The sequence below is a fragment of the Atractosteus spatula genome, chromosome 1, assembly GCF_055471065.1.
Source record: "Atractosteus spatula isolate fAtrSpa1 chromosome 1, fAtrSpa1.hap1, whole genome shotgun sequence".
NCBI lineage: Eukaryota > Metazoa > Chordata > Actinopteri > Semionotiformes > Lepisosteidae > Atractosteus > Atractosteus spatula.
This window is the reverse complement of record NC_142706.1, coordinates 73,608,981-73,633,538: the sequence shown is the minus strand read 5'-3', so window position 1 is coordinate 73,633,538 and position 24,558 is coordinate 73,608,981. Positions and strand designations below refer to the sequence as shown.

The window sequence follows — 24,558 nt, the reverse complement described above, 5'->3', positions numbered from 1 at the left end:
AACAACAAAAAAGCAAAATTGTTTACCTTAATGTTAAACAAACAGAACCATTAAATAAAGCGAACTACAAGTGCTAATCAGCTAAAAACCTAAATAAGGAAAAAGATTTATCCAGTTACATGACTTTGAATTGGAAAGGCTGACCGGGCCTCAGTGAACAGAAGACAGCTGAGCCGTTTAGATGTGTCTGTGTGCATGACTCCACATGACGTTTCCCACACTGTTCACAGCTCACTCCCAACAACCCTCTTCCCTATTCATACCGTATAACATCCGTGTAAAACTTCTACACAAATACGTCAAATTGTATTTATTCAGGTGTTCAACCCACTAGTTGACTGAGGGTATTTGGGCATTTATTTCCATAATTATATTGAAAATATTTCAAGTTATGTCACTGGTGTATCATTCTTAAGTATATTTAGAAATGTAATTACATCCAAGTGAGGAGTCTCATCAACAGTAAATAACTAATAAGTGTTACTTGACTCATATTATGGTTGTGTGATATTTATTAAATAAACTTTTGCGTGTATGTGAGATCTGTAAAACGCAGACAGCGTTGCAAATGAATCATTAGGACAGGGTTACATAAGGCATTTAAAACATTTCAATCATCATTTGGCTTCAGATTTTGAAAAAGTGTTCCAATAGTTGGAATAGTGCTCAGATAAAAACAATCCTTTCAAAAAGCACTGACACTGTGAAATATGTCAAATAAATAATTTCAATATTTTAATAGATAAGTGGATGTCATTTTAGTTTGAGGATGTGGAGAATTTTCACCCCCAAATACACTCCATTCTTAAGTAACTGCATAAACTGTCCCTTTATATGATCATCTCAAATGAGACCAAAGATCTAGGTGAGCAAAGCAAATGGTAATAAGTGTTAATCTGATCCTTACGTCAGTCACCAGAGAACACGAATATTAAATTGTGACCAGATCATTCAGAGGGAGGTCATTCAGACAGTCTTCAAGGGGACATACTGTACATGGGACAAAGTAGGTCTCAAGTCAGAAAAATGAAGGCACACAATAAACAGAAAAGAGCTAGAGGGAGTAAGAAAAGAGGAAGACTTGAGGCGAAGTATCTGGGCCATGAGAGAGACACCTCCTTCATATACAGATCGATAGATCAGAATTTGTACAGGACATCTGAGCACAGGAAGAGTACTGTACTCTCAAGTAAAGGGAGTGGTTGGTCTCATATTTATGGAAATAATGATTGCCTATTTGTGGAATCTGCAGACTAAAGAAATCTCTCCTTTTTTAGAGATGCATTGTTTGGAATTTTGCAAAATTTCTGTTTGTTTAGCATTTGTTTAAGAGGGCGATTGAACACTGGGCAGGAACACTGTTTAATAGGACCCAGGTTCCCAGTATACTCTTTTAAGATACTTTGCAACTCAAGTTTCAGCTAGAATTCTATTCTTTCTCTGTCTCTAAAGGGCAAAGCTCACATAATCCAGGACTTGCAGTTATCATTATATAGTAGTGTGTTGTATTTGTATAAATTAATGCAGTAATTATTTTTCTTATCAAGCTTGTTGCCTGGCTATTAACTGCATTAATAAGCGGTATCTGAGAAGCCAATAACACAATTGCCAGGTAACACTCAGTATTTCCTAAATATAGGAGGTATAATTTTTTTTAAAATTTGCTTCAGTAGCAAGTTGATGTCAGGATTTTTATATTCATTATATTCTATTGATATCTCCTATTTTATCATTTTAACACACCACTATTTGCATCAGCATCAATGAAGACAATTTCTGAAGAATCCTGATATATAACTTAAGAGACCAGATTGTGCTGCTCCTAAACGATAATTAAAGCACTGTATTTCATGGGAAACAGAAAACATCTGAAGCTGTCTTGAAGGTTTTCCTTTGTGCTGTTTAGACAGGATTCTGTTCATAACGGTTACCCCATGTTTATTTCTTAACAAAGACAAGTTTATTTAGATCTTTGTAAAAATAAGACCCCAAGAGAAAGATGGAGGGCTGGAAGGAGATTCCTTTTCCCCCAACCACATTCGAGAGATTTTGCCAACACGCTGAATTCATTTCCGTTTTTGGCACCGTGTGCCAGAGACAGTGGAATTTCAGACACATTCCTGGTTGTTTCAGGGGAATGTTAGCAGCAGAGTGAGACTGAGTCAGAATAAGAGAGACTGTTGGAAGTCAGAATATAAAACAAGAGCATTTTGAAAGAATTGAAAACCACATCTGCTACACATCATCCTGTATTACTAGAAATAACACCTCCTTCTAGTACCCCTAACCTGTCAAGAGCTGTAATGCTCGGTCTGTGCACACTGATGAGACAGTTGAGTTTAGGATAAGTAACCAGAAAGAAAACCCAGCTTTGCATGAACTGAGGTAAAACTACATGACAAAGCCAATCATATTTATAGAATCTTCAGACCAGTAAAAGTATCTTACCCAATGCATATTTAATAACAGAAATGAGTCCCAAAAACAAGGCCTACTGCAAAATATCCCAGAATTGGATCTTTTTTTTGGTTTATTTTAAAGCCCTGTCTGTAAGTCTAACAAATCAAAGTCAACCCCCCCAAATGCACAAAAACCAGCAGCAGTGACAATTAACTTCAAGTATTGAAATTTCTGGTTACCTTGTCAGCGAGAACACCGAGAGCTCTGGAATTCATTCCCCGTGATATCAGAGAATCACTGTCCCCGAGCGCTTTCAAACCCAGACTCCAAACCTTCTTCTTCTGAAAGGCGTTTAATTAATGTCCGCCCCTGTGCTCTTCTGCCAAACTCAAAACCCCTGTTTTTTTATTTTAGGAACTCTTTTATCTCCTATTGTTGTTCATTATTATTATTATTATTATTATTTTTACTAAAAGAGAAATAGATTCCCTTGTTTCTCGTCTGTAGAACATAGAACTAGAATAGTGCGGGCTTGGTCAGGAGCTGAGAGTAGCTCGCTATACTACAAAATGTAATTCACAGGCCTGTGACACCAGCAAGGGGCCTGGAAGACATTTTGTAGCCAATCTGTTCCTGATTTTAAAAAGGCATTTGAACGCTGACCTTTTTCTTTATGGCACCTGAAAAACATGTCACGCCCTTTTTGCTTTTATTAACAGAGAGGGTGTAAAAGTGCCACTGAGCAGTTAGCGGTCAGTTCATTCACCGGTCATCTGATAGATAGCCCTCTGTAAACAAATACCAACAGACCTTTGCAAAAATTTCGAAAAGTGGAAGATTAATAGTACGTGCAAAGAATGGGTTCCGAAATAATGATCTATTTTAATTTTTTTTAAATATATATATTTTTTAAATATATCTACACCAGATCCAAAAATATAGGCTATTGTTCAACTCATTATGTTTACACTATGTTATAACGTTGGGTGAATTGCATTCCAATACTGAATGTTCATGGCCCAGACTGTATGAAAAGATCAAGTCAACCAAATAATTTGCCTTGTCATTGTCACTGTTTTGCAGCAAAATTCTCCGTGCATCAACGGTTATTTTCTTTGTCAGGACCTGTAGATTCCCTCAGAAAAAAAAGAACCTTTGACACAAACGCTTCAACAAAACAGTTCTGTCCTGATGCAGCACTGGGATTCTCAACTGCACTAGAAACACTTGGCAGGAGCGGTGTGCAGGCGTCATCACAAAATCACATACCACAGACATGAGGACAGACAGGAAATCCACAGGACCCAGCCGGCCTCCTCGGTCAGGAGCAGCTTGTTGACCTCATCGTGGACTGACCTTCAGGGTCATGGAATGACAACTTACAGTGTGGCTCTGCAGCTTGTGCCACATGCCCACAAGACAAGGAATAATATTTCAATTTTATTTCACCATGCTCGTTTTTATCATGTGTACTACTGCAATGGAGCCTGAATTATTATGTTGTAAAATCAGGAGATTCTCTTTATGCATTTCACCCACCATTCAGCCTGCAAATCAGTGCTGGCTCTAATAATAAACTTGTTTTTATACGGTACGGTCAACCTGGGAACAATGTCTCATTAAAAGGCTCATGACTCGTGTGTTGGCCCTTTTTTTAAAGGACTGGCCTGTCTTCCAAATGTTTTCAAATAAGATTTGGAAGCATTTCCAAGTTTTTTTTTTGCTAACTCCCTATGTCAGAGGTGAAACCCCAATCACTTCGACAAAGCCTTACGTTGTTCAAAGGAAGACACACATGGTGGTTTGCACGGATATCTAAACTTCACAGGACACAGGCATAACAAATGAATCAAGGAATGCATCTGCAGAAAACATTAAGCAGTTCACTGTACTGAAAAAGCATGCCGGATTTCTCTGAGGGTCGTAATGGTAGAGCACTGCATAACAACATAGCAAACACTTCCAGGCGGAGCAGTGGCTCTGTGGCTAAGGATCTGCGCCTGTGGCTGGACGGTTATCAGTTGAAATCCCGTAGCTGGCAGAGGAATCCTACTCCGTTGGGCCCCTGAGCAAGGCCCTTCGCCAGGGGTGCTGTATAAATGGCTGACCCTGCGCTCTGACCCCAAGCGTCTCCCCCTGTCTGTGTGTCTCATGGAGAGCAAGCTGGGGTCTGCGAAAAGACAAATTCCTAATGCAAGAAATTGTATAGGGCCAATAAAGTGATGTTATGTTATGTTCTTGCACTGCGTGAAGGACGTACAAAACATTTTTCATCCCACAGACTTAAAAATGTTTGTTTGGCACAGTTAACCAACTAACCATACAGTTAAGTACTGTATACTTAATACAGTATATGCTGTCTAATTGCTTATCACGATGTATGGATGTCTAGTGCTAGTCAACACCTGAAGAAGGCTCCACTGCCGAAACGTTGTTTTCTTTCTTCTCCTTTCAGCAGGGAATAAACCTCTTACTTGTTCCTTTGCAGCCTACGCATGCTGACGCAGCTACGCACCTGGACTACTACTGTTTACAGGAAGCTGCCTCCCATTATTCCACAGTGATGTGGTGGGCGAAGGAGAGCACTGATGGCAAAGATGACTGAACATGTCTCCAGGTCTGGATGACCCCTGGAAGAGACCTAATGTCACTCCAGAAATAACCCTTTTCTGTGGAAATTGTGATAACGTCATATGGCTAAAAGCAAGGTTGCTGAATCTGGAAAATAATTAATTTTAAATCAGAAGCAGTGAAACCATTGTCTAGGAACTGTTTGTAAAAGGTTTCTGCCACATGGGTGCCCTGAAAGTGTACAGAGGCAGGAACCCAGTGAAGAGCTGTTCCACTTCACTGACGCAGAAGTTTGTCTTTCATCTGCTGTCTGGCCACGAGCCATGGGTTCACCAGTGCTCAAGGCCTTAGAGATCAAAACCAGAGAAATGGCAGCAAGCAGTAAGAGGTCTGATCAATCTGATCCTCAGAAGGACCGATGTGCCACCGTCACTGCATTTAAACAGTAGAGAACATGGGGTAGGTGTTAGAAATGGGACACTTAAAAGATCTCACAGAAAACAACAGGACACAAGCATAACAAATGAATGAATGAATTTGATGCGACAAATCACCCACTTATCTCTCACCAAAAATCAAAGCGATAGGTGGTTTGTCGAACCGTAAATGAAAAAGCCTGCAGCTCATCTGCATAAATTCAATCTTGTGATCCGATGTTAAAACGCCAAACTGAAAACACTACTCAGCTAAAAAATGTAATGCATTTAAAGTATGGTTGCATTTTGCAGGGCTCTGCACATAGAGCTGGTACTGTGGAGCTGTATTTGTTTTATGTCGCTATTGATCCACTATCATTCTATTAAGATATAAAACAAAAGAGGACTCGTGTTTGAAGAAGAGTGGTGATAAATGCATTCATTTCTCTTCTATTGGTTGTAACAAGCCTTTTTGGATACTTTTCACTCCTGGAGCTGTGAGGGGATTTCTTAGGAAGATTATTAGGGAAACCGAACTGCCAGAAGAACAAAGACAAGAAGATAGATGTCACCACGAATGACATGGACAGAGTCACTGGAAAGGGAAGAAAGGGATTTCTCGACTCAATCCCCATTCAGGAAATGTTAAAATCGTATCTTCCTAATAACAAGGAGGAGGAGCAACACACTGAGCCAATGAAATCGCACAGATAACTGAAGAATGATCATTTCATTAAGAACTTCAAATCATACACGAATAATACTTTCATGCTCTTTATTTATAAAATGTAGCCGGAGCATTTACTGCTTTTTTAAAACTGCTTAGCCTAAATATTTAACAAGAAACAAGTAATGGGTTTATTCCATGCTGAAAAGAGAAGAAAGAAAACACAACGTTTCGGCCGTGGAGCCTTCTTCAGGTGTGGGAAAGAAAGAAAACTTGAAGAAGGCTCCACAGCCGAACGTTGTGTTCTCTTTCTTCTCTTTTCAGCACTGAATAAACCTGTTACTTGTTCCTTTGCAGCCTACGCATGCTGACGCAGCTACGCACCTGGACTACTAACAAGTTAAGGATACCACTGAGAAGAAATGAATCACCAACTGTGCAGTCGAAAGTCATGTTATTCACTGTTCTTGGATTTCACCTAATTAAACCTGGATGAAGACACTTCTGTCCCACACCCTTCTTAAACTCTCTAAGCTGGAGATCATAGACAACAGCAGCAGAAGAACCTGATTCTTTTATCAGATATGTAGAAAAGCGCAAAGCTTTGCTTAAAATGTCAAAAATGTAAGAACATTTCAACGGATTAAATCATACAGAGGAATTTTTCTCCCCCAAAAAAGCAAAAGCTCCTACTGTAATCCTGTATGAACTAAGTATTTTATATTGTTTTTTAAGTGATGGCAATAATTAAGCTAATTTAATAATTGTCAAACATTAGATGTCCATCTGTTACAGTCCATTCGCATGAATAGTTTCACTACTTTAGGTCAAGTGACACACCAATTCACTTCCAAACAAAATCCCAGTAAGGATTTTAAAACTTACAAAAATTCTGAAGAATTCTGAAGAATTCTGCTACTCTGTCTGGCACAAGATGTGTCTTGGATCTAGAATGTGATCCATTGGGACTGCTTCTTGCAGCCTTAAACTAATTTCAAATCCATTTGCTTTATGTGGAAAAACAAACTTACAAACTGTTCCCTCTTCACTTCTCTCTCTCTCTCCCCCTCCAGATGACTTCAGTGAGTCACATACATTTGTCATCTAGACTAGAGCCGTTAAGTGGCTGTAGTGAAATGAGCACAGGGCCATTTAAAATGGTCTTTCACCCTCAACAAACCCTAAAATCAATACATCTATAATATACATTGTAGGCATCTTTAGGAAGGATATGAGCAAGGAGACGTCACTACTCATTCATTCTCAAAACCTCGGATTAATGAGACAGTATGGAAAAAGGCTAATAACACGCCTTGGATAGTCCATCCCAGCCCCCAGATGTGACTGCTGTTCCCTGTCTACTTCATATCTTTCTCAAACTTTCTGTTGCGGCACTGCTGCGCAGATGAAACCAGCAAGTTTCAGCTCGATTTCCTCAACGTGAACTACCTGCAGACGATAGTACATTCACGTGCAAAAAACACCCCTCTGAGAATCGATCAATGATGATCCCCTTGACCACAGTAATGTTTGTTCTCCCGTAAAAAAAAAAAACAAAACACGTTATATTATCAGCAAAGGTGAACTGCTGGTGTTTTGGTATGAATCACCTCGCAGGATAGGTCCTAAAAGGTCGGGCTAATGCTTAATATTACGGTAGCACGATGACACTACTGCAGATGTGGCCAACGTGTCCACAACTTAATGCGTCGTTTCTCATCAGGTCGCTGACAAAACAATACAGTGAAAATAAACCAAATGACCGATGTCTATAGGACAGTTTATTTAAGTCCTCAGACGTTCAGCAGTCCCTTGACAATAGGTGAAGTTCACATAGCGTCATTCTGAACAAGAAACCTAAAATCTTTTTCCCCTGTTGCTGCATAGATTGTCCGAATGATTCTTCTTCCCACTCCGAAAGAAAATTAGGATTTTCACGCCAGTAATTTTAAAAAGCCACCGACCAGAACCGGCGTTTTCCAGACACCTTTCCGATTGAAAAAAATATGAGCATGAGGTGATACATACCAACCCAGCTGAATTCTGTCCGGTGAGATCGCTTTCACCTTCCACACAAGGATGGAGATGTCGTGCGAAAAACGTTTAAAGATGAAATAAATAAAAACGTAACATGTCCCCCCCAACCCTCGCTCTAAAGTTGAGAAGGCTTTGACGAGCTGAGCATCCGAGCGCAATACGGTATTTTCCTCTCAAGCTGCAAGCAGCGCTTCTGAAGTCTGCGGAGGGGGTGCGCTCGCTCAGCTGGAATTCTTGGAGTCTCCGGTGGGCCGACTCGTGGATCTCAGCACGATTTATAAAGGGGCGGGCCGAGCGGAGAAACACTACCTCTTTCATCGTTTCGAAGAACGTCGCTGCGTGACCACTGGAGAGCACATCATTCATTCTGAACGCCTTCTCCACTGCATGAGGAAACGCACTTCACTGGAAGGCCACCAAAGGCCTTCTGCGGAAACACTCAAAACGGGCTGCTGTAACAGGGGATGGAAGCAGGGTAGAGCCGGGACCGCTCTTTGAAGAACGCGTTGCAGTCCAAATGTTTTGAAACTTAATGCATAACTATAGCCAACTGAGAATTTGTCGGGGGAGACACCTAAACTACTGTGTCTTCACCAGAGTGTTGAACTATTGGAGATGTACAGGATTTAATGTAGATTAAGTTTTAGGAAGCTTGTATTCTGGTGAAGTATCCTCTTTTCTCTGCGAGATATGGTTGACCAGATCGCAAGCTGTATTTCTGCGAGGCAAAGAAACTGTTTCGCGTGGAGAGCGCCTCTGCTGGTTCACTAACTAAATTCCAGCTACAGTTACACTGAGGCCACTTAATGAATTACAGTATATCTCCCCAAAATGTAAAGCTTGGAACTGAAACCTCAATTGCAAAATGTAACTTTTAGATCTTAACTGCTTACATTCCTTCTGGGGCACGGTAATAAGTTTAAGAAAAACAAAGGGAGTTGTAGGGGGAAAAAAGCTTTTAATGAAAAAAAGACACAACAATTGATGCATCACAGACATGCATGTTCCATATTAAGATGTAGCTGTCATTCCCACAGAATAACATTTTCAAGCATTTTCTTTCATTTGCAGAATATACATCGTAAGCAAACATTTTATATTTCTTCCCATTATCTTAATTTTTAGGCACTTTGTTTCATTTTATCTTTGGAGACAATGGAAAACTAATGCAATACTACCATTAAGGTTATCACTGAAAGCTTAATTTTAAATCATATTATGGAATGTTTCAAAAATGGTTCTCTCTCAACATCAGGACTTTACACAACAGATTTATCCAATTAAATAAGTATATGACGATCTCAAAATGACAAGAAAAAGTCTTCAAATGAACCACAACACTTCCTTCCATAATCTGATAAATCTCACTTGAAAGAAATGCATTATCGATTTCTAAAGTGTGTATTTTCTTGCCCAGACAGGTTCAAATACATTATTGCTATTTCAGAACATAGAACATAAAATGCTATGTGGAAAAGGCCATACAACTAGTGTTTCACAAAGGCCAAAAACAGATCTGAAGATGTTTATCCAACCGGACATGACTAATTTAATTTTCCATTGCAATAACATCTTTGGAAAAAATGTATTTTACAAAAATACTTTTTTTTTTTACAGACTGCAGACCAGCTGTACATACTCATTAGAGCTACAGCCTTGAAGCTATTAAATAATTCAAAACCCTCAATGTTTCATCACATAAGAGATCTGTAAATGGCTCTGTTTAGTCATTTAAAGATTAGGTGGAAAAAGCACAAGACTCCTGGGTCCTTGTGGTTCTCCAGGCCCAGGGGAGATATTGCTATTGACGGATAATACACATTCCAAGCCTAGAGTAATTAAACACTCAGAACAGTACTTTTTTCCTTAAAGCTGAGAGCCTGAATCGAAGTTTTTAATAGTTCAAGCAACTGACAGAAATATGAGTATAAGACGCCCTTCAAACTATTATTCTACAACATATCTCAAGATTTACCAACACAAGTTATTTTTCGTTATGCAGCAGACGAAAACATTTCAAAGGACTAGTGGTGTACTATACTTCAAAAAAGACCAGAGAAAGACATGTTTTTAAAATTTTGAAACAAAGATGTTTTTAAAAGTTTAAAACAAAAGATCTTTTCTTCCCCTACTGTTTTAATGAGCGACATTACCAAACAAAGTATCGGATCTAACATATTTGATAAAAAAAGTTTCAGATAAATACTCCCTGAGAACACAACCCCAGAAACAATGTTATTCACATTAAATCAAGATTTCAAATGCGATTACCAGTCACAGCTTACTTTTCATATAAAAATTCAATTCATAACCTTAGGTACAGAAAAGAGCAATTCCAGAAGCTGTGTAATATGAACAGCACATCACATTACCTCTGGAACTGTAATCCACAGGCACACTGTCCGCACATTTCAGAAAATGTTTTGGAAGTAATTATCATTTGAACAAAGCCGACTCTATTGTGTACACCCACAACAATGCTCTTACAGTACAAAGGATCTAGCTCTTAGTATTGTGTCTGCAACCTCAGAATTACAACAAAAGACAGATGTGGTCCATGAAAGGTGGGTGTTTGGTTGATAGGAATACTCTTTCAGAGCATTACAATCCCCCTAATCATGCAATCTCCATTGAATTAAAGCCTAAGCTGCAAAATGTACCGTTTAGATTGTGGACTTTCACTTTTCACAGACAGAACAACAGACAAAGTGAAAAATAATTAGAACACTTCATTTCTGCTTCTTATTGCTGGACACCCATAGTTCCCAACTTAATACCACCTAGTAGGAGTGAAAGCGAGCACCAGAACCTCGGGTTCGAGCCCGAGTCATGGCACTGGCCAACTGTGAGCAGGATTCCCCAAGTGGAGGCGCTCAGTGTGTAGGGCGAGACTGAGGGTTCTGGGACACAGGAACCTCTGCACTCCCCCCCAGGAGCCAGCATGTGCATCAGGGAAGGACCCGCCTCTCCTCCAAATGGCGCTGAACACCACTACAGGGCTGTGGCCCCTGTGACGTGCAGGAGGGAGGAGCCCCTGCCTACATTTCCACGCTCTCCCCGTGTGTGGTCACAGGGTTTGCAGCCGTGAGCCGAGACACAAAGAACACATCAACGGCTAAACCGAATCGGGCGGGTAGAACACAAATAACTGACTCGCCAGCATTTTGTTTTTCCCTGAAAGAGGGAACGCAGTGTAAGTATTTCCATAAAGAAAAAATAAATGTGACCCTTTTACACTCTGTAACACTTGCCTGGTCACATTAGAACTGTGTAGAGGCTCCCCATGTGTTAAATAAATAAAACACATTTCAAAATAAAGGGGTATGGTAAAGATTGGACAATGGGCTCATTCAAGCCGTAAAGAATAACACGTGAACGCAACTATAATTAACAGGTTTCTTACATTCAAGAAAAGACACAGCCTTAAATACCTGTTAAAAGGCAGGTACAGTAAGTTGTTTAAAAAAAAAAACAAGGATTCTAAGTATAATTACTATAATCCAAATTATAAAGTTACTAACATCAAATTTGCAAATCATTGAGAGGTAAGGAAGTATACCTCTATTTAGACAAATGTTAATTAAAATGGAGATTAGTACTAACCTACATAAAACTGGACATGGGGTACTGTAACGTGCAATCTGACGGAGATACAAGGCAACATCAGTGTTTTAATGACAGGTTTGTAGGTTTGGAAACATATTTCAAAGAGAATGGAAAGGAAAACAATAACATCCTTTAAGGGCATTTTACTTTTTTTATACAGCCTTAGCATTTGTATATTTTTTACTGCCTTCTAACACCTGAGGGACTAGGTGTGGCACAGAAAATGTGGATAAGTTCCCAGAAATGGACCAAATGCTGCGAAGCCGTGGATGGCTTTTCCTTTACAAGCTTCTCTAAGTTACTTCCATCTACTTGTTTAAAACTGGATTACAATATCATTGCATTCCATGCCTTGATGTAATAAGTAAATAATTGTGCGCCCTACCTGGTCTTTAAAAAGATCACCTCAATTTACATAGCAAATAATAAACTAAGAAAACTATTCTCATTTGGAAAATAATAAAAAAGGAGGAGAAAGAATATTTTTTTACCAATTTCCCCTTAAAACCGCTGTTACACTCAGAAAGCCACAATAACTGAATAAATGTTTGATTAAAAAGTCTCTTGTGCACAGCAGTTGCTTCAAGCCAAGTGCCACAACTAATCTGCAGTAAAAACCTGGCTCAGTAGCTCAGCCTTTTACGAGAAGAATGTATGAGCTGCATCAGATACAAAGCCCTGTACTCAGCACTCGGTACATTAGCCTGGAGGCGTATTTACAAAACACAGCATCACAATGAGGGTGTACAGCCATGTCACATCACCAGAAGTGTCTGGCATACTCAGTAGAAACACCAGACTAACACATATCTGCAAGACAAGAAATATAAATACTCCAGCAACTTCGTCTTGGGGAGAGTAGATGTAGTGCTTATTCAAACATAGCTCTACAGCACTTACTAGACCTGCAGATTCAGCAATGATCAGAAAGGCGGAAACAGAACTACAGCAATTTCAAGATTCATAACGAACTGCCCCATACACAAAAACAGCTGAACAGATTTCCCCTTCCTGTTTGAAATATAGTATCTACATACTCCTCAGGCTAAAATTTGGGGCTTTCAAGTTTTAAAAAGGACCATTGCCTCATCATTTTAAACAGGAAACAAACAGAAGCCCAGTTAAAATAGTGCAGTTCACCAAGTTCAGGGCACTGTACTGAACTGCATCCCACATTCCAGCTTCTGTTAACCCCACTCTGCCTGCTGGGGAAGGAGCACACTATTATAATTAGGGACACAGTGGAATTGTGCACATAATGCCATTTTTCACAGAAATAGAAAGTGGACGTTCCTCCATAACATCTGAAGTCACGTTTCATTTCTTTGCTTATGATGGATTCAACAGCTCCAGAAGGGCACCCACTGCTCCAAAATAGCCCTACAAGAAAAAAACAAACAAACCACAGTCTTAAAGCATCAACGCGAGGTGTGAGAGCAGATCTGATCTCCAAAACTCTCTGAGTAACAGTGAAAGTAAAGTTCCACAAAGAACACAAAGATTGAAATAAAGTGTGAGAAGCAAAAACAAAGGCAGCTCTATGGCACCGTGCATTTCCTTTAAAGCCCCGAGAAAGACGAAACATTTTATGAACACCAAACACAATAAGCAATGTCTGAAGAGATCAGATTACTGCAGTCTACACTACTAATACCACATCATGCAAAAAAACTTCTCCAAAATCTTACCTCATGCTTCAGGAAAAGTGCTTTTAACTGTCCTTTTGACCAATAGTCCAATGCATACGCCAGGAGCTTCATGGAGAGGGTATTTATCCTCAGGAAGTTACCCACAAACACCACTCTGTCAATGTTCTTCACAAAGAATAAAAATGAATGTTACCACAGTCAATGCACAACATTCAACTACAGCTACAGTTACACATTAGGGCAGCTAAACTGACACTGCTTTTTACATTTCGTGAACGTTTTACATCTATACGTACTGTATATCAAAGCCACACACACAAAAGTATGTGAATTCCTCACCCCTACAGAAACAGAAAGTTTCAAATGTTGCAGTTTCATGCAATTTTTTTTATTAAAGCATATAATCAAAATGTACTTAAGAATTACATATATTATGCAAACTGCTTTATTAGAAAAAGATTAGAAAAACAGTGGGATGAAGACTATAAAGGCTTATCAGCACTTAAATACCTGTGTACTTCACAGAAGTACTTTAGTTAATGAGTACAGAATAAATGACTGCCCTGTATGTACTGCGGAAGTCAATGGGATATCAGCTGGTAATGCCATTTTGAAGCAGGTCTCTGTGCTGTCATAGCCCTGTACAATGCTGCTTGATAAGGATTCTACAAGGCAGCACTGTAAAGAAGCTGAAAGCAAAGAGCAAATCACTCCTCCATTTGAAGAAAACTGTTCATGCCTGGTAAGGGCTGCAACGTGAAACCTCTCCAGGTAGGTGGGACACCAGATCATTGCAGGACACATGCACGTGCATGCACACAGACACACAAGGACAATTCAGAGCAACAACTGCCCGAGCCAGAATGCCTCTGGAAGCTGGTAAACCCAAGAACATGAAGACTCCACACAAAGTACCCCTTCCAGAATCCATCCCAGTACCCAAGAGCTGTGACAGCAGCCAGCAGCCCTAGCCACTCTGCCTCACTTAGAGCGAACCGAGCAAATACATCAACGCTTGCAGAGCCTCTTCAGATTATTATTTGCTGCATTTCCTGAGCCACTGCCAAGTGTCCCACTGTCTCTCCGGCCGGAACACTTCTTTTGAAATGCCACACTTGCACTGTAGCCAGGGAATTCTCATTCACTCACAAGAGCAATACCTTCCCTTCAAAAGCATCCCATGTGTCCTAGATGTTTTCCAAAGCAAACAAATTCCCGGAATAATGCATTTAAAACACAAATTCCTATTCACGAGAAACCATCAATTGCATCACCTCTGACACGCCATGGAGTTAAGAAACTAGCCAATTCAGCTGGACTCTTGGTTCATGATGCAGTGCTGCAGAGGGAATGCTAACCTCATTCAGTGCGCACATCCTTGTTATCGAACCAATGTTATTGGTAATGGTGACCAATGTTGCTCTGGCCAGGTCCTCTTTAGAAACAGATTCCCGCTTCTCCTTGCACACCATGTTCCCAAAACTAAAGAAAAAATAAAACCAGGATTACAGTTTGTCGGTTCTGGTGAAAAAACTCCACTGTGCATGTTATTTACAGTATGTAGTCTTCATATCCTGTAAATCTATACTCAACATAAAAACCTTAAATCCCCCTTCTCTCAATAACCGACATTTTCGTGTAATTGTCTCTGTTCTCGTGCCGGTTCTGACTTCACACCTCCCTTCACCCATCTCCACTTTGCACTTCCTGGGTGGCCTCTCTGCCCCTCCTGCCTCCTCCCCTCTCCCAGCTTTTGTTCCTCTGTGCTATTTAATCTTTGCTGTCCGCCCTGTCTTTCTCACACCTGAAGAAGGCTTCACAGCCGAAACGTTGCGTTTCCTTTCTTCTCTTTTCAGCATGGAATAAACCTATTACTTGCTCCTTTGCAGACTACGCATGCTGACGCAGCTCCCCACGTGAACTACTAAAAATCTTAAATATTTCTTTTTAAGCTTTATTACTATAAAATACTTAAATTCATATTTCATCGATGTTTTTGCCCTACCGCATCTATTGTTCCTTTAAATACCTCACCTTGGCACAATTTGGAATTTCTATGCCTAATTGTGCTCCCATGAATTCCACAGAATATTTCATTTAATTCATCCTGAAGCAAAACATAGCTCAAGCCTTCATTTCTTCATCTAAACAGTATTAATTCACTTAATATGAAAGGAATGTGCTGCTCGGCAGGGATTCCTTCAGGCTAACATGCAAACTACAGCTCCTTGCTTGTGGTCTCAGTTACAGAAATAGTTTTCAAGGCTTCCAAAAGCTGTGATTGCTGCAGTGATTCACAGTTTGCACACTGTGTTACAGCTGATATCCTTACTGCAGCTGCAGTTTGTAGTCAGTCTGCTTTTTTCTCCACAGCACTGGGGATGTTTCTTTGACCCCTGTGCCAGGGGCGATACCCTACCATTGCCTTATGAATCTTTGCCCCAGTTAGTTCCTAATTAGCAAAGTTACTTTCAGCATTTGGGTTAATAAAGGAGTTATTGATCAATTCAGTAATTACTTCATTTAAAAGCTGCCAAAAATGTCTTTACACTTCCAGTTCTCTGCTTTCACTGCAATTCATTAACACTCTAAAGCACAACTTCAACCTGGCGGCCCAGTCTGCAAATACATCTTTGAACAACCTCTTAATATGCTGTTTCTGTTTTTCCAATTGGAATTTTTTTTTAATTTGGGGAGAAAAAAAGGATTGTGTTTCTAAAGCAATAAAAAAAAAGCATCAGCAAAGGACTACAAACTTCCAACAAACATTACATCGCGCCCATGAAGGCGGACTGTAGCTGCAACTGGCCTGGCAGCACCATGCGAGCAAGTAGAAAATTAATTTTGGAAGTTACACTTTGAAAAGGCTGTGAAATATTTTAAAAAGAAGAGCGCGCGAGCATGGGTCTTACTTACCTTGATGCCACAGCCCAGCCGGGGAGCCCAAACCTCTCGTAGTCCCCTCCGTAGATATCACGCACCAGCTTGTCCACCTTGGTGCTGTCCCCGCACAGGGCCATCTCCAGCGCCTCCTCGAACGTCGAGCAGCCAGTCAACAGGCAGCACAGGCCCAGAAAGGTCCCGCCTCCGAGACTGCAAACACAGCGTTAACGCGTATGGCACTCCAAACAACACAGATGCTTACAAGTCGCCCTCTTCGGTGAGATCTAGGAAAACCAGGGCAGCAAGCCTACAGATCAATGGATAATGAGTGCAAAAGTTGCCATTTTTTTATTGCAGATGAGTGAAAATGACACACAGGGGCTATGCCCAAATTAAAACAAACAGTATCGCCCCTTGCTCCTTATAAGAGTTTGCTCTCTGCTGACTATTGTAGTGTACACAGTCATCACACATTACGAAGTTCAAGCAGGAAGCCGAGTCAGCAGGCGTAGCCTGCAAAGGAACAGGTAAAGGTTTATCCCATGCCGAGAGGAAAAGAAAAGAGACATAGCGTGTGGACACCTGAAGAAGGTTCCACAGCCGAAACGTTGCACCTCTTTTCCTTCCAGCATGGAAGAAACCTTTTCCTTATCCATTATACATTATATGGGCTCTAAACACCTGAATAAAAGTGTGCTACCTATGTACCAAACATCATCACATGTCTCCTCAGCCTTTACACATGCCTGTCAGTGGACCTTCTGCCAACACCAACTGCCTATAGTGCTACAGGGCATCAGGCACTTAGACTATATAAAATCACTGTGGAAAACACATGGTCTGCCAGTGCAGTGTGGAGGAAAACTGTTTTCAGCTCCAATAAAACTCAACTGTAGCTCCAACAGGAAAGCTTTGATTATATACCTTGTGATCACGGATCATGCAAATGTTGTGCTGGAAACTCTGGCTGCACTTGTATAAAATCTGTGTACACCAAGCATCAAAAGAAAAATCACTTATGACTGCCACAAATTCATAAAGCTAGTATGGGGGGGGGGGGGGGGGGGGGAAATGATGTCTTTTTTGTAGATATGGATACATTCACTATGTTGATTGGCACTGGTCATCAAAAGGACTGATAAAAGAGACTGCTCCTGTGAAAGGCGTTGGCTAACAGCGTGAAGCCAGCTCTGGCTGGAACACAAGCTGAAGAACTGCGACTATTTATTTTATACCAGGTTGTAGATGCAGTTTTGTGGGATTGCCCATTCCTCTTGTAAATCGGGGTCAAGTACGGGCCTCCTTATTGGTTTCTGAGCCCTAGATGCCAAGCCACACGTCATCCCAGCTTGTTCTACAAATGTTCAATGGAGCTCACGCTTGGTCCAAACAGCAATACTGTCACACTCCCATCTCACAAGAAAGCTGTTGTCACACGAGGATGTAAACTGAACTCCTGGAAGGTTGTCACTATGAAACATTTCCTAGTAAAGTTCTGTAGCAAATACACACTCTTTCCCAGAACATCACAGATGGGAAAGTCCTTGTATTGTGGCAAAGCAGCATTATTGAGAGAAACCATGAATTAGTCTAACACTGCATTTGGCTGTAACATCTTACCAGGTTAGAACTGGTGGCTGTGAACACCCTAATTTGTAAGTAACCATTGGCTGACTTAATGGTCTACAATGTACAGATGGCATGAAAGCTCTGTTCTCTAGGTTAGTGGGGCATACAGCTTCCTAAAGGTGTCCTTCTTGATTTTCAGCAGGATAAATCACCCGTGCTCTCATTAACAAAGCAATTAACTGCTAATTCAACAAAGATGGTTTGTGTAGTCATAAATGATATGTTAATCAAAATTACACCAAAACCATTATAAAAATATCTATAGGCCAATATGTCATGTTTTAAAACATTCATAATGTTAAGTCTTTTGATGCTCAGTATATACATGAAAATCACACTATAAATCTTTCTGTTATGTGAAAGGAAAGGTAATCATAACAGCATTAAACAAGGCAATCACATTTGTCATAAAAATTTCAATTCCAGAAAGCAATTCATTCACACGCCTGTAGCTACAATTTTGTAAATCCTCCTCTGCCAGGGATAACACTGACACGACATCTCCTGCAGTGTTACGACATTCTGGGACTTCTGAGGGAATCTTCAGACCTTTCCTCCTCATGCAGAAATACTCAAGATCCTTCAGACCCCTGGGTTTCCACTTGTGAGCAGCCTCTCGGAGTTTGACTGGCCAGCTGGAATCCGAGGTGGCCAGCCAAGAGCGTTTATTTTGTGTGCAGGCAGTCAGTTATGTCAACTTGCACGCATGCTTTAGATCATTACTGTTTTTCAGCGAAACCAGAACGTCTTGGTTGAAAGAACCAGGAGTCTGGCCAAAGTGTCTTCCTGCATGTTGGAGTTCAAGATTTTCCCCATTGTAATATGGGCCAGGGATATAAAACTATCCCAAACCAGCTATAATTCATAGTGGAGATGTTTTCCTCAACATAAGCTTCAGCTTTTTTATGCATACGTATACATACAACGCTAATCATCTGACCAGAAGACACGGCCCCTGCTGTCATTCACATACACTATGGCCTGTTGTTCTGGTTTGCCCTGGAGCAGGTTTTCCTCGCTACCTGGCCATGACTGGCCGATTCACATGGGAAGGCCCCTGTAGGAAATTGTCAACATTAATCTTTACAGATGCCTTCTGAATCCCTGGTCTCACAGCCCACAACAGCAAGATACACTTGTGTCCTTTTCCTGGCGGGTTTCCCACTATACCAGTTGTTCTTAAGCATCACCATATATGCTACTACTAAACGCCTTCCATGCGTAACCTCCTTAGTTGTATACCCCAGGGAAACTGTCAGAAACCTCTATATGGTTCCAGAGGTTTCCACTGCATATCCAAAGGGCACAAGGGTTTCTAAAGGTTATTTCAGATTTTTGCTGCATTTTAAAAGATTACTTAGAGATGTGAATAAATGTGACTCATGTTTTTTTTGGCCTTCATGTTCGTGACAAATATAACTATGCTCTGAGTGATGCCATTAAAATTATACCACATTTTTAGATTTTTTTTAAGCAAGAGGCATGATCCATAGATCATTCTGATGTTTTAATCTGGAGATCACTGTGTATGCAAGCATGGTAAAGTAAGAAAGGGTTTTTACATAAGGATTTAAGGATTCTGTGAAATCCTTAGTTTCATGTATTTACTGTAACATGTCTCAGATGTATTGGTGTTCCAATAATTAAGGATTTTTTTAATTGTTAAATGGGATAGACTTCAAACCCTCAATCCAACTGAAAGTGGTTGCATTCACTATAAAAATCAGTCTGACCTTTGCTTCTTTCATTTTGAAGGAAGCACATCATTACATCAGCTGTATATACATTGCAGTTCACTTTTCTTACCACCACAGAACACTGCTGCCCTCTAGTGAGGACAAAGAAACGTTCTTTAACAATGGTTTGAGGCTTTCGTCCAGAACACTACACAGAGTGTAATTTTTTTCTTTTTAACAGAAAGATGTTGGCACCCCTTTAAACAGCTGTGCTTGCGAAGGAAATCTGGGATGCAATACAATGCAATTCACTGTTCAAGTATAGCAGCTACAGTGTACCCAGAAGGGATATGAACCACTGACCCTTGAGTCAGAAGTCCACAGTCCACTGCTGTAATACAGTCCTTTATTACACTTAAGACACACCTTCATAATTCTACAAACAGAACATCTGATAACAGGAATGAATGACTATGGTATTTATGGAATTTCTATATTTTGAGAGCAGCTGACTATGCAAATACTACCGACCAGAGAAGAATTTACTGTAGCACGACAAACCTAAATAATATCTTAGGACAACTAGTAATTTGCCTTTTAAGTATCATAGCATGTAAAGAAAAATTAAGTTATTTGACTAATGTGTTGTTTTTTATTGGAAAGTCATTTGCAATTTCAAAACAGTGCTATGTGTAGCAAAACAACTGAATTATTATTCTGAAGTTTTTTTTTTTTACAATGCAATCCTCAATTCTTTCAGATGCTGAAATGTATTCTTCTTCACTTCTCCGACATTTTATAAAGTGATGTTTCAAGGTCAACAGCATTATGCAGCTCTTTACAAAGTCCCTTTGATGTAATAATTCCTATACTACATGGCTTTTTTCCTGCCTAAGGAACCCAGAGCACATTACATACAGGAAGAACTATCACCCTCCACTGAAGGTGACACGCACCAGCTCCACTACAAAGCAGATGAGGTGGAAACATTCTGAGAAATTACTTCAGTTGAACTAAGAGGGCATTTACAGAAGACCCAATCAGTATAGACAGACTGGAACAAGTTGCATTTAGGCAGGACAAATGGTTTAACCCCCCTACTCTTTGGAAAACTACCACAATTACCAAGTAGTGAAGTAGCGAGTAGACATTAATTTAAAAGGGAACTGCAACATTATTTTTATGTTTCGGGGTTAGACAGAATCAGCTTTGATGAGTGAATTTTAAATCACAATGAAAGTAACATCTACACAGTAAAAGCTCCAGTTTACATAACAAAATAGAGGAAATAGATGTGTGGCACCATGTTCTGCAATTCAGAATAAGGCAACAAAACTTCCAGTGATGTGAAGTATCCTTTCTACATTGTAAACAAGCAGGCTTGTGAACACATCTCTGTTAATCCAATAGAAATAGTGCTTTCGACTTCAAGATGGTTTTGCCGACAAATACTACTTACTTGTTGACTCTGCATGCAGAAAACGTTGGAACATTTCTGTGGTGAAATGTGTGCTGCACAACCTGTACTTCTTCACTCATACATCACATTACACTAGTCTTTACAAGGACTATTGAGCAGGAAGGGCTGCATCACGTTGCACTTTGCGTGAACTCTAGCTCTTGCCCATGGCGAGACCAGGGGTTTGTGACAAGGTAACGTACAGTACTTTCACAAAGTTCACAATTTTGTGCTCAATCCAGAATTCATCGAATGCTTCTATACCATCAATTAATTTATTTTGTTACCGGTTTTTAAATCTCGGTCTGAGAAACTGGCACTACAGTTCAACTTTAACGCCTCATCCCAAAGTACGGCACTATGGCCCTGTCAGCTTAAGAGGCACTAGATTGAAAATTCTTGTCCAGTGGGAAGAGCTCCACCTACTGGTCTAGCAATACCACTTGCAGCAGCAACCTGCTATTCATAGTCAAGGCACCCTCTCCAACACTCACTAAAACCCTGCCTTGCTTACTTTCCGAAATATAACAACTGCGCACTACAAAGTCATAACTCTACTGTAGGGCAGAACTTTGACCACACAGATGCTCACCATTAATGAATGTAAATTAATTGTGCATATTTTAAATATTTTTTTTAACATTTTGCCAAAGATACAGAATCACAGCTCCTCATTCTTAAATCTAAAGTTTTAAGACAATGAATGAGTCCATTCTTTGCAAAAGCCTTTAATGTGCTCTTATGGTGTCTTAGGGGATTCCATTAAAGTCAGGAAATTAAAGCACTAATAGGATTCTATTCATAATAGATAAAGATATGTATATTGACTGCTTGCATATTTTTTGCACTTGTTAATTTTTTTTATGCAGCAGTTTACCATCCTTTTTATTTGCCAGCTACCTGTGCTTTTTATGCTTCATGCTTTTATACCATGGAGATTACTGTAACGTTCATTTCAACTAAACGCCCTGAAAATACATCCTAAAAATGCAAATGAAAAAAGCCAGTAAAATCTCACCTGGTCCCAGTGACCCGTTTGTAATGGTCTTTGGAATAGACAGCCAGAATGCTCACGCCAGAGCCGATGTTGACCAGCAGCAAGGGGAAAGGGTTCTCCAGATTGTAAGGCTTTTGATGACACAGGTCAGGATCTGTGGGGTTTTCAAAATAGTAGCACTCCGAGTGTCCGCCGAGCGAATCGACATAGAGCACCCCTTTAATGAGGCAGTCCAGTTCGTCCAGCTTATGCAGCTGGAGGTCAGCCATCTGGAAGAAAGCAGATGGGAAAAAAACCCAGGAGTCAGGAGCACCAAGGGGAACGTTTCTTTTATTAATAGAATTTGTTAAAAAGACACGGGGGAGGACCTACTGTGCGGAAGTCGGCCTCGAATTTGTACGCCCCCCCTCCGGTGGCACAGAGCGTGGTGTGCAGGCTGGAGAAGTGCTTGTCTCTGCCCATCTGGAGGAAGGCGGGCATGTCTTGGGTGGGGAACCGGATGAAGTGCAGGCTGCCCTTCCGCCCGCACAGGGTGAGGTCCTTGAGCTCCAGGTGGACGTCCCGGATGCCCGTGGAGCCGTAGGCCACGTTGGACGTGAGGTACCTGCGGATGCTCTTCAGGTTCTCCACCTCCTCTTCCTCCTCCTCCGCCGTGATGTCCTTGGGCTCGAAGTACACCAGCTTGACCAGGGTTCCTCCGATGTCCATGCCGAACCACGGGAACGCTGCACAAAGAGAGGCATTTGACACCATCTGCCTTCCGTTACGCGTCGCCACACGGGCACTGCCAACGAGAGGGAAAGCTGGCACAGATGGAAGGGAAATCACTTGGACTTCGCGGCGTGTATCATGACATCACCAGTTTGGGGCCGTTCTGAAAAGGGGAACGTGGGGTTTGCATTCAAGGAAATTCACACTTTGCATCCTTGAGGAATTTGATGTGATGGGGTCTAACACTAGGCGGCCCGGCAGCACTGTGGTCAGAATTGCTGCCTGGGGCCCCAAGTTCCATTCCCTGCACATTCTCCCTGCGTTCGCATGGCTTTCCTCCCACAGCCCAAAGGCATACTGGTAGGTTAACTGGTTTCTGGGGGAAAATGGCACAAATTGGTGCGAGTGTGTGTGTGTGTGCGTGTCTGTGGCTGTGTGTGTGCCCTGAGATGAGCTGGTGTCCCGACCAGGATGTATCCTGCCTTGTGCCCGCTGCTTGCCAGGACAGGCTCCAGCGCCCCCGCGACCCTAAATTGGCTAAAGCAGTTAGAAAACGGATGGATGCTTAACACCCACATTTTCCACACATTTTGTCCCACTAATTCTCCAAAGCATGTATACATCAGGACTAATCGGAAAGAGCCCCGAGGTCAACGGTGCCTCGGTGACAGTCTACACCTGTCTACACAACAGGATCAGATTCCCCAGCGATCTTTCCACTGGATCACAGGAGCAGCATGACAAAGCGCCACCTCTGGCAAAAGCATGTGCACTATGAATTATGCATAGCTGTCCCCCCCCAATTAGTTTACTGTACTGTTCTCCAAAGCCAGTGATGTAATCTGCGACACACCTTCTTTCCTAAGAAATGCTACCAATGTGTATAATCATCGAGAACACGTTAGCTAAGATTTTAGCGTCTACCTTACGGCGCCTATTTTTTTTTGTACATATAAATGCATCCTAAACAATTAAATGTAATGACATGCTTTTGATTAAACGGCCAATTCAATTACACAGCACCCCCGTGTCTATTTAGATAACTGCGTTGCCTATTTCAACATGAATGGTTAATGCTGAATTGAAGAAAGAAAGAAAAGGGGCCAAGCGGCTACCGCGGTCTCATACAGTCCAGCTCTGTCATGTCCCACTCCTGTTGTGCGAGGAAACGCGTCCCTGGTTCCCGTTCTCACGGTTTTCCACGTTAGAAAAGAAATAACAATCTCTAAACCTACGAGGCCTGTTCTTTTTCAGGGAGTCGAGCCTTTGCCTGGACCTGGAGTTCGACGGCAGCCGCTGCCTGGAGGCTGCTGCTCCGGCCGCGGGCGCCGCGCTCTCCGCGCCGCCATCCGCTCTCACGCCGCCCGCTGGCTCCGTCCTTGGCGTCCACCACTGCTTCCCCACCGCCGTCTCCTCCTCCTCCTCCCCTTCCTCTGCGGCTGCTTCGTCTTCACAGTGATAGCCATTCAGCTCCATGCCGAAACAATCGCGAAGAACCGAGACACGCCAAACAGCAAAACACACAGGTTCAGCCCTTACGAAACACCTTCTTTTACGCCAGACACTTCTGCTTTTCCACGCAAGGGCTGTTTACATGGCTGTTGCGAAGTGAAAGCGCCGATACGGTAAGGACGCTGGTGATGCAGTTGCAGTTGGATTGAAGACAAGTAGAACCAATCAGCGTCAAAATTAGGCATCGGTAATTTTTTTTTGGACCAATTATTTCTTTCTGCCTCCCCTCTCCTCCAAAGGCGGGTTTAAGCACGTCAGGTAGTCCTGTCATTGTACTGGCAATGCGAGAAGGAGTAGAATTATCCATCCATCCATTTTCTAACCGCTTTATCCGATACAGGGTCA

The 24,558-nt window shown here is 41.4% G+C and overlaps 2 protein-coding genes across 5 annotated transcripts in view; both read right to left on the bottom strand.

Moving 5' to 3' along the window:
- LOC148841994 (lysyl oxidase homolog 3B-like) overlaps nucleotides 1–8,440 on the bottom strand; it is a 59,572-nt gene extending 51,132 nt beyond the window's left edge. Inside the window, exon 1 of one of the 4 annotated variants that reach the window (XM_088919035.1) lies at nucleotides 8,401–8,440. In XM_088919035.1, the coding sequence (XP_088775161.1) occupies nucleotides 8,401–8,409 (9 nt within the window). In that variant the 5' untranslated portion in view covers nucleotides 8,410–8,440. Of the gene's footprint in view, nucleotides 1–8,082; nucleotides 8,350–8,400 lie in introns of those variants that run through there. The other 3 variants (XM_088919055.1, XM_088919047.1, XM_088919041.1) reach the window with 3 other exon arrangements.
- A 592-nt stretch (nucleotides 8,441–9,032) lies between these two features.
- Nucleotides 9,033–24,311, bottom strand: LOC148841993 (pantothenate kinase 3-like). The gene is made up of 7 exons (XM_088919026.1): nucleotides 23,937–24,311; nucleotides 22,363–22,715; nucleotides 22,012–22,259; nucleotides 16,263–16,439; nucleotides 14,705–14,828; nucleotides 13,386–13,511; nucleotides 9,033–13,077 (listed from the first exon to the last, which is right to left on the bottom strand). The coding sequence occupies exons 1-7, from the start codon at nucleotides 24,175–24,177 to the stop codon at nucleotides 13,027–13,029; spliced, it is 1,320 nt and encodes a 439-aa protein (XP_088775152.1). The 5' UTR covers nucleotides 24,178–24,311; the 3' UTR covers nucleotides 9,033–13,026.
- Between the last annotated feature and the right edge of the window lie 247 nt (nucleotides 24,312–24,558).

Bases quoted from the DNA above. Each gene is read 5' to 3' on its own strand.
- LOC148841993 (XM_088919026.1), bottom strand. From the start codon at position 24,177: ATGGAGCTGAATGGCTATCACTGTGAAGACGAAGCAGCCGCAGAGGAA. The intron at 22,260-22,362 runs GTAGGTCCTCCC...GCTTTCTTCCAG, and splicing joins TCGAGGCCGACTTCCGCACA to ATGGCTGACCTCCAGCTGCA. The intron at 13,078-13,385 runs GTAAGATTTTGG...TTTTTCTTGTAG, and splicing joins CACTTTTCCTGAAGCATGAG to GGCTATTTTGGAGCAGTGGG.